The sequence below is a fragment of the Antedon bifida genome, chromosome 6, assembly GCF_963402885.1.
Source record: "Antedon bifida chromosome 6, ecAntBifi1.1, whole genome shotgun sequence".
Taxonomy (NCBI): Eukaryota; Metazoa; Echinodermata; class Crinoidea; order Comatulida; family Antedonidae; genus Antedon; species Antedon bifida.
This window is the reverse complement of record NC_136231.1, coordinates 4,749,201-4,759,835: the sequence shown is the minus strand read 5'-3', so window position 1 is coordinate 4,759,835 and position 10,635 is coordinate 4,749,201. Positions and strand designations below refer to the sequence as shown.

The 10,635-nt window shown below is 33.8% G+C and overlaps 1 protein-coding gene across 1 annotated transcript; it reads right to left on the bottom strand.

Annotated features, from left to right (window-relative positions):
* Positions 1 to 275: 275 nt before the first annotated feature.
* Positions 276 to 10,083, bottom strand: LOC144844925 (uncharacterized). The gene is made up of 6 exons (XM_078702038.1): positions 9,792 to 10,083; positions 7,964 to 8,022; positions 5,065 to 5,460; positions 4,253 to 4,412; positions 3,262 to 3,317; positions 276 to 2,556 (listed from the first exon to the last, which is right to left on the bottom strand). Exons 1-6 carry the CDS (start codon positions 9,917 to 9,919, stop codon positions 1,925 to 1,927), a joined length of 1,431 nt encoding a protein of 476 aa, XP_078558164.1. The 5' UTR covers positions 9,920 to 10,083; the 3' UTR covers positions 276 to 1,924.
* Between the last annotated feature and the right edge of the window lie 552 nt (positions 10,084 to 10,635).

Genomic DNA, 10,635 nt, shown 5'->3' with positions numbered 1-10,635 from the left:
TCTTCTTTAAATACCCTTAAAGAATGGTAGTGTAAACAGGATGGTTTAAGATAATTATTCCGAAAATTGTCTACTATTAATATTTAGTTATTTGTTGTTTTCTTTGTGAATTGCGTTCTGTTAAAGGTTTTTAGTTCCAGCAATTTACATATTTAGTATTTTTGTGATAACAAGGGCTTGGTTCTTTTAGTTGTTTTGAAGGATTGGCTGAGCATATCTATTATTTCCGATTCTATTACTTTGAAGTTAAACAAGCAAAACGTTGTTTTGAAGAAATTTGTTTCGTTTTATTATCAAAATCATAGCGTCAATAATAGAAAGATACATTATGGCATAAGCAGATTTTACAATATTAACTTATAATTAGTTTTATTGTATGGGTTGAAAATATTAAAACTACATAAATACTTGTCATCCGATTCTCGTACTGTATCAGAGACAGCGCCTGTAGTTTCTTTTCTACACAATTCTCGATACTGTATTTAGATTTACAGTCATAGGCATGTAGGAATATTTGGTATCGTTTCACATGTATCGCCTAGTGTATACCTTAACCTAAACGTACATGATATACGCACCACATGTATGTGTATGGAAATTACCGAGAATCGGTATCTTTTCTGACACTGCACTACCTCTTTTTTCATTAGGTTAACTGGACAAACATGGGCATCCATGACCTCCGTGAATTGTCTCTAGACACGACACCGTACGAGAATCGCCTGGATTGATATGGCGGACAGAGGCCTAGGCCTACAGTATAATTAAGAATTCTTAACTATTTAGACGATACATTATTGCGTCTATTGCGTGCAAAGAGTAATTACAACATGAACCTTATAATATCCTACAACATTTTATGTGTTAATTAATTTTTAAATCTCATTACGTTTATATTTCTTGGAACGAATCATATACTGTACCGTGTTTTCCGATACATTAAACTCTATTTACAAAGATTTGAATATTTACAACATAAATCATATAATAATTATAACATTGTATGTGTTAAAATTAATTTTAAATTCTTATTACTATTTTCGTTATACTTCGTACAAAATGCTTATGTTTATTTCAGATAATATCCATACAAAAATGATGAATTGTAGGCCTATAATACAGATTTAGCAAATGAATCTAAAATGGTATAAAACGTATGGCAATACAAAAATCAGACGTTATACAAATTATATGTCTTCCTATCCCAGTTAACTCACAACTTACAAGTTTGTACTTAAATTAATTATGGTCCTAGTCACTTTGGTCGTTAATCAAGTAGAAATACTGTGTCAAAGATAATGGCACTGGATGGATATCTGTATTTCATGGTATCATTACATAAACTGGAGGTTCTAAAACACTTCTTCAATGTCACTCTCCAGCAGTATTCCAGTTAAGTTGCAATGTCGGATAGACGACATTTTTGTCGTCTTCAATTTGAAAATGTTCTTAAAGAACTCACTAATTACAGAATTGAAAGAAGCCTTGCTTTATAAACAAATGTGTATACGATGCAAGCCTATAAACACTCGTTGATGCAGTGCAATGATTCAATATTAAATTTGCTTTCATTTTGCAATGTTTATTTTTGAGAAATTAAGAAAGTAATAAAGAAATGAAACAAGTTTAATGAAATGATAATAACTGATAATGTGATACCAGCAGTTAAACGTGGTTATCTGAATTAATAATTTATTTAAATATTTATTTAAACTTCACAATGGCTCCTTTCAACCGTGTCACCGTAACGTCACAGCTATGTCACCAGAACGTAGTCACTTATGATTATGCCTTGCTGTTAGTAGGCGAAACGTCAAGTTCTCTGGAAATGTAAGTACCGATATCATCTTACAAACCTGACACTATATTGGATCATATAGAAGTAACTTTTTATCACATTAAATATTAGGTAACTGTAACACGACTATTTATGCGTAACTCCGCCACTAATAAAACGACTTTTAGCTTGGTTATGTTGTTTTGCTTTGTGTTTCTTTCTTGGAAGTGAAAGATGCTTTGTTCGCAATGTTTTTGGAGATTTCTTTAAGGGCTCTTCGATAGGAAACACGGAGTCATAGATGTTTTCAGTGTCCTCATTGCCATCAATCTCTAAAGTGAAATATTGCGGCTCAGTTTCACTTTGTGTTCTCCTTGATTTGGCGCTATAACTTGGCTGTAACAGATCCGGCCAATCATAAACATTCTCGTCCGTTACGTCGGCATTCAGCATCGCACCTGTAGGTAAGGTTAACGTAAGAGGATTTGACGTCATCGGTAACGATGATGTTGACGGAAGATCTCTAAAACCACATGCTTCATACGTATGCTGTAACGACTCTTCAGATGTCTGTTTGTTTAAAACAAAGTAACAAGGCTCTTCACCAGCAACACCATCTTGCCCGCTATCTGTGTCATTTGCATCACGATCTAGTTTTGCATTCTTCAAATCTGAGTTGATCACGCTTTGGTCAGGTTTGAAATCATTATCTAGTTCAGCGTAGTCAGAAAATTCGTTTCCTTTGGTATCTTTGTCATAATCATTATCACTTGCTATGTCTGAAATAGTTGAGAAAAAAAACTTGCTAAACAGTTCTTGAATACCGACTACTCTCAGCTCAATGTCTATTAAATTGGTTACATTATATAGGCCTACATTACTAACTATTGGTACATATGTGTGTATTGTTTCATTGCATTTATTATACTGTATGTATGTTATAATATTGTGGAAATAATTTGAATTGAATATTAAACTGTTCAATTTTGATTGGCTCAGTTCTTATAGTCTTTTCCTATTTGTATGTAAGAGTTCTCTTTAGCTGAGACTGAGGTTTATCTGAATTCATTATATGGAGGCAAATTTAACCTATAACTGGTAAATTGGTTACATTATATAGGCCGCCTACATTACTAACTATTGGTACATATGTGTGTATTGTGTAATAATACTGTGTACGGTTTGTAGTTCATTTAGGTGCAGTATGCAGAATTGGTACGTAAATTATAGATAGATTTACCAATGTGGCTATATAACGGTTGAATCGCTTCCGTTTCTAAACACGCGTATTATAAACAACTACAATGGCTTTTCTTGAAAATGGTCAATAACAACTATATATAGTTATGTTAAAAAATCATGTATTTTCATGGAAAGAGTAACGAATTATGTCATTGGTTAGTTTTCATAATCATTCCTTGCTTTTGTTTGGCTGTTATTATTAATTATAAAATTAAATCTGTTTTAATGTTAGGCCTACTTACAACGGTCTTCAGTCTTTCTTTCTTCTACAGAAGATGATTTTGAAACATTTTCCATTCTGTAATTGTAATAAAAAATAAAAAATATTCAAGATCATATCATTCCATGCTATAAACTTTAATGTGATATAACTGGCTCATTTATTATGCATCTCTAATCCTAAGCGATATTTAATGTACATCGTGTTCAGGTTCATTGTGTAGAGACAACGTAGTAGTAAGGAATCGGACTAGACTCGAGTTCATGCCAGTGCCGTGTTGTCTATGTCCTTGCATTGACTCATCCTTCAGATAGGACGTTAAGCACACGAAAGTTACACAATGCTCGAAAATAGCTTAGTATACTATAATTAGAGGATACTTTGGTGTGCTAATGATGGTAGACGATGTGTTCATGGTTATGCCATGAGCTGTTATATACTCATGAGTATCAAAATATATAATGAAGCATATTAGGCCTACGGTTATTCTTAACATAGAAATAAACATACAGAATTTCAACAAACAAAAAACAATGTCAATGATTGTATACTTTGGTAATTAGCAATCGAATCTCTTTTAATGGAAAGCTTTTATGACCGCGAATAGATTACTCTATAACATTTTATGTAAAATTATTACTTTATATTAAAAGGTCAAGGTTATACTTTATTTACTTCAATACATGTTTTTTTTTTTCAAATAAAACGATTTTGTTATAATCAAAAGTCCCAAATACATAGTACAAATTATGGTATCCTCCCCGTTGTCTCTATCTCTCTCCTCTCCGAAACCCTCAGTTGACATGCTATCGTGTGTGTTGAGAGGAAAAAGGTACATAATGTACACCATCTATATAGTGCATGGATAAGATTGCAACTTTAATCAGAACTGGTCGTGGGTGGAACAACTATGGTTTATTGCAAGTTTTTAAATGCGCATTCATATAATTTAAGTTTCTTTTACCAATTTCAGCCTCAGAGGAACATATTGAATGAGTACATATAAACCCTACCTGTTATGTGAATTAATTCGAGATTTTCGTAGGCTCCTAATTATTAAACCAATAATAAGTAGTGACGCTAACATTCCAACTGATGAAGCGATTATGATGGTGATGATTGGTGTATTTTCCTGACCATTCGAGTTGATCGATTTCGTATCAGCTCTTGGGCCTGTAATAATAATAGTAATAAAATATAAAATGTTGTATAACCATCGTGATTGTATCGTGATCCGATAACGGAATGAGAAATTAGATGACAAGAAGAAAGGCTATAGGCCTACAGAGAAAATAGAGGTACAAAAGAGAGAAACAAAAACAGTCATAACATCATTCGAAACAGCTCGATTAAAACAATATTCTTATCATAAGGTACTGAAATAACCAAAACCTATTATGTATTTTAAAACTTATGAATAAAGTACACTATTACTTTATCACATTATACATTTTTAGTCGCGTGGACGCGACTCAATAGTTCACTATGTCGGTCGGTCGGTCTGTCCGTCTGTCGGTATGTCGGTCTGTCTGTCGGTCCGGTATCACTATGCGTTTTATCGCTTTTCTGTACTTTTTGAACTGTTTTGATGTACAGAAAAGTTTTAAAGTACATTACTTTTTGAAAGTTCATTTTTTTCTGAGAGCACGCGGCTTATGGCTGTTGGCCTTGTTTTTTAATATGTGGATGTATTATTCCTAAAGTTTCATTCTCAAATTCAAATAGCATTATAGTAATTGCATTTTCCAATCCGTAGGCCTAATGCCATGGTCTTGACTTATTTGTATTGGTATATTTGTTAATACTTTTATTTGTTAATACTTACTATACAGACCCTGACAAAGCACCTTCATGTTGACTGTTGTACAACTTTGTTGTTCATTTATCTGTCGCAATATTAACTTGGAGTTTTCATTTTTTGCCATTGCAAAGTAACAATTATGGTTTAGTTCAATATTTTCGGCAACTACTGAGCCACAATTGTTATAAAATTGAAAATAACTTGAAAAAGTTTCGTTTAAAGAAATCAATGTTGAATTAGACATATAAATCCAAAAGCGATTTGGATCATCACTAGAGTTTTGTTTATTAACCATTTTAAGCAGCAAATGTAATATACGTGGATTAGTTATGGATGCTAACTCCCCTCCTCCTGCTTCCAAGCATTCTTGAGCAGCATTTTTGTATGGTACACTGTTCTTCCCAAAATAAAAGCATAAGCCTATATATAAAGAGAAAAATATTATTGATGAAAGTAAAAACATTTGTTATAAGTTAGCCATAATGTCGTATAATACCAATATGCATGAATAAGAGTAATACCTCATGCTTATTTATATATATATGAGGACTAGTGCTGTTCCGCCGTACCACGCCGAGAATGTTAAAGAGTCGTTATCCAATCGAGTTCGAACAATACCATGAAAGCCCCAGTGGTCTAATGGTTAGGACATCTGCATATCAAGCAGGCGGTCCGAGTTCGAGTCTCGGTTGGGGCGACTTTTTCTCATTCTCACAGATTTCCTCATCTTTATCGTTTCAAATTAATTAATTAAATTTCAGTATATCACCGGGCGGTTTAGAATTAATGTTCTGTGCCTGATTTGTTTATATATATATATATATACAAACATAAACCACATATAACAAGTTAGCTGATTCTGCCCAATTGTATTATTACAACAAATACAAATAAATAACATTATTTCTCAGACATTAACGTCAAGTTAAAAATGTCTACTAAAATGTCATGGGCATAAGTCAAAAACACAGTTGTGAATTGGAAACAGTTCATGTCAATAATTCTTTTTATTTTACAGATTTGTTTTATATAAAAAATTATCAAGAGTCTTGAAGAAAAAAACATTTTCTTCGGTGGGCAATGTATTTCAATTACTGTACGTAGAAATTAGGTTGAATGAAAAATGTCTTCTACTCCATCTTGTAACATAAACAAATTGAGTTTTAACAAGAGGAAGATACAAGGATCGCTAGTTGGATTTGTGTAGCCAAACCTGATAGATCAAGCATACGTATTTTCACGTAACGCAATTCAACGTTTAGACATTATAAGCACGCAATATAATCTGTACCAGGTCGGATGGATTATGTGGTTGAGGGTTGAGGTTTAGCGAAATATAGGACGTCAGTCGTGCAAAAAAAAAACGATTGATGGTAACCAATAGTTGGCTTTGAGTTTAGATAGACCAAGTATGTGTGTTTCTGCGTATTGCAGTTCACAGTTTAGATAGAACAAATGCATTGTTACAAAATATAGACATAACACCAGTCCAGTCTAATCGTGCAATTATGTATTTGAACAGTGTAATATGATCGTTATTATGGGCATTAAAAGCCATTAAACAGGTGATGGAATAATTATTCAACAGTGATCATCTTTCATAGACAATTTTCTAGTACAGTAATTTGTGTAAGTCAATCGTTGCTTCAATGAAACATACTGGCATGATTGACGTTATTAATGCGAAAGATTTTTCATAAAATGTAAATACGCACAATAGAACGTCTGTTAACAACCGGGATGTGTGCACAATATTAAAACCAAAAACGGAAGTGGCAAGCAGTAAAGTAATCTATTTTCCTGAAGTATTATTTCGATGAATAAAAGGAGTGCCAGCCAGTTTATTTTAAACTATATAAAATTCTTTTCTCGTTCATGTTGACTTAAATGTATTAAATGTACAACTGATTTCATGATTCCTTTTTTCAGTATAAAATTAAAGAATGTATTACTCAGTTTGTGACCCTCGGCAAAAGCATTAAAAAGAGACTTATAACCAAAACTTAATTTTTCAGAAATAAAAAGATACATAATTCACCGGTGCATAATTGTATAATAAAGAAAAGTATTATCTTATTTTACAGAATTTAAGTTATTAGGGTTAGGTTTTGTTACTCCTGACACACAATTACAAACATTGTTTTCCACATCATGACAAATAATCACATTAAAACGCGATAACGTAAAAACAACCGTCATCGGGGCTGATGTTTAGTCTTGCATGTTCAAAACTATTACATCACTATAATTATATTATAAATCATCTTATTCTCTGTTGTCTGATAATTTGATACTATCGCACACAGACAGGCCAAAGGCAACAGTTACTGCTATAACGTTGTCCTTCATAACCAGTAATTGGCACCAAACGTTTTTAACGTAATTAGGCCTGAATACAATGTAAATAACACTGCAGTAGGGCCGGGTAGGCTGTTGACCGTATAAAAGAAATATAATAGGCCTATCTATCCAGGTATGCATCAAATACACTCATTACCAGGTCTATTATCTCCCTCTTGCCATTGATGATCTATGGTAATTATACCCGGATGTTTGACTAATTACTGGTTAAATTGTATAAACTTGTTACGCTATACGACGACTCTCAAAAGATTTGTACATGGCCTCTGGGAACAGACAGATATCAAAATTTAACCCGATTCCATTAAAAACGTATGCTGAAACTATTAGTCTACAGTAGGCCTATATAGTTAATAATAATAAATTGGCATTTGTTGCTGTTACGATAATATTAGTAGTAGTGCCAGTAAATTTATGTTTACAATTCTAAGAAAATAATAAATAGGCCTATAAATTTTTGTTTCAGTGTTAAATTAATTGACCATTCTAAACTCTATTTTGTTGGCTATAATGATGTAATAAATGATACGATGTCTAACTTATTACTTCAACTTAAACTTACCATCCGAGTGTAGGTTACAAGGTTCGTTTCCTAGATCGATGTCAGCAGTTATATTTGCACTGAAAAATATTACGAAACTAAAATGTTAACATTGTTTTTAAGTTCAATAACAAACCAATTTTTACGATTCTTACTGAAAAATTAAACTGTTATTTTCTTTTTTTTAATTTCTATAACTGAATAATAATCACATTTTCATTGCTACTATTAAACATTCCTATCTTATTTTGTAGATTATCTAATTTGATTCATTTTAAAATTCCGTATTAGCATTTTGTAGAACATATATGTTTAGTATTATATACTGATTTCATAAGGGAAGGAGGTGGTGTTTAGCATCCAGGTAGTGGTAGAGGTGGTGTTAAGCATCCAGGTGGTGGTAGAGGTGGTGTTTAGCATCCGGGTGGTGGTAGATGTGGTGTTTAGCATCCAAGTAGTGGTAGAGGTGGTGTTTAGCATCCAGGTGGTGGTATGAGTGGTGTTAAGCACCCAGGTAGTGGTAGAAGTGGTGTTAAGCATCCATGTAGTGGTAGAGGTAGTGTTTAGCATCCAGGTAGTGGTAGAGGTGGTGTTTAGCATCCAGGTGATGGTATGAGTGGTGTTTAGCATCCATGTAGTGGTATGAGTGGTGTTTAGCATCCATGTAGTGGTAGAGGTGGTATTTAGCATCCAGGTGGTGGTATGAGTGGTGTTTAGCATCCATGTAGTGGTATGAGTGGTGTTTAGCATCCATGTAGTGGTACGAGTGGTGTTTAGCATTCATGTAGTGGTAGAGGTGGTGTTTAGCATCCATGTCGTGGTAGAGGTGGTGTTTAGCATCCAGGTAGTGGTAGAGGTGGTGTTTAGCATCCAGGTGGTGGTATGAGTGGTGTTTAGCATCCATGTAGTGGTAGAGGTGGTGTTTAGCATCCTGGTAGTGGTAGATGTGGTACTTAGCATCCAGGTAGTACTAGAGGTGGTGTTTAGAATCCAGGTAGTGGTAGAGGTGGTGTTTAGCATCCAGGTAGTGGTAGAGGTGGTGTTTAGCATCCAGGTAGTGGTAAAGGTGGTGTTTAGCATCCAGTTAGTGGTAGAGGTGGTGTTTAGGATCCAGGTAGTGGTAGAGGTGATGTTTAGTATCCAGTATCTAACAACTGGATACACTACTCTCAACATATAAATAATCTCTTCATTATGTCATCATTCATAATTACATCTATATCAATATGGCTAAATATTTTGTTATCATTATTAATATTATTATTATTAATACTATTAAAGACTCGTTACAGTCTATACATAATCGCCATCAGGAAACAGGTTAATGGCTTTTATTATTTGTTTAAAATAATATCTCAATACCAGCATTTATTTCTATCATAGCTCTATTTCACCATATGGCTATGCCCAATTGACGAAACATTCATTTTATGAATTTGGGGTTGGGTTCGACCCGGTCTTTCCCTTAAAATTCGGCAAAACCAATACAAAGGATAAGACAATATTAAATGTTGGTATTTATTAGGCCTATCATTATTAGTATTAAATTGATTTTGATTTATAAAAAAACATGAGAGTCACGATAACCCTCTATATCATCTCGTTTCAGATAAAAAAAAATTTTTAAATAAAATGTTTTAAATAATTCTAGGCCTAAGTATGTAATAAATAACAGCATATCCTCTGTAGGCCATGTAATGATTCGCCTAGCAAATACTCTAAACAAAGGTTCACATGATAGAGTGTAAAAAGGCGGGAACGTGTTTGTTGATTTATAATCTATGGTTATCAGTAAGCTGGTCATCGCTTTATAATATGCCTAAAATATTATTTTATTTAAATAACTTACGTGCCGACATCGCAGCTATTGACAATCTTGACGCTGTCTTTTATCTTTGTCGTAGGAGTCACGTTAGGTGTTTGTGAAACAACCGTTCTAGACGCAACTAACGCGTGGAAAATTAACACAAGTAGCATTTTATCCTGTTATTACAATTGCGATTTTAGCACACGCTTGTTAGGCAAGTGTAATTTCCGTGTAAATAGCAAAATGTATTTGGATTCATGTAGAACTGATCTAAAAATGTCCGGGATGATACCACGAATCTCTCAATAGATGCGATTGGTTGGCGAGATCAGTAAACTAAATCAAGTTCATAAAGCGATCGTCACAGCCGGCGTATCACTATACATGGTATTGGAAGTACTTCCGGAATTTACTTCCTTGCGTTTCTCCTGAATTATTAAACCTGCATATTGATAGTTGGGCTATCATGAACACAATCACGAGTCACGGTAAAATAGTCAGTAAGTCCGTCTGTTGCAGTCTCAAGATGAAGTTATTTCGTATAATATGCGTATTATACATGGCGCACGATAAACACGAAATATGCCTCTGCGACTTGGCGTACTATTATTTTCTATCAATAAAAGCGCCGTTCCGCAACCTATGAGTCGCGACCCAATGTTTGGGTCGCGAAAAAAAATGTATGGGTCGCGAAATTATTTTCAATACTGAAACTTTGTATTAATTATACACTGATCTATGTGAAATGTTCTCAGTTTTGTAGAATCTACAACACTGATTACATTTTATATCTACAGTTTTTCCATATGTTAACGTGCGGTGAGTCCGTAGCGTAACACACAATTGGGAAGCGACGACGGTGCAATGGACGCTTTTGACGCATAGT

What these genes read in the sequence shown, in the direction of transcription:
- LOC144844925 (XM_078702038.1), bottom strand. Translation starts at nt 9,919, where the DNA reads ATGCTACTTGTGTTAATTTTCCACGCGTTAGTTGCGTCTAGAACGGTT. An exon ending in AATAGCTGCGATGTCGGCAC is followed by an intron (nt 8,023 to 9,791) that starts GTAAGTTATTTA and finishes AATATTTTTCAG; the next exon opens with TGCAAATATAACTGCTGACA. An exon ending in AAGAAAGACTGAAGACCGTT is followed by an intron (nt 2,557 to 3,261) that starts GTAAGTAGGCCT and finishes CAACTATTTCAG; the next exon opens with ACATAGCAAGTGATAATGAT.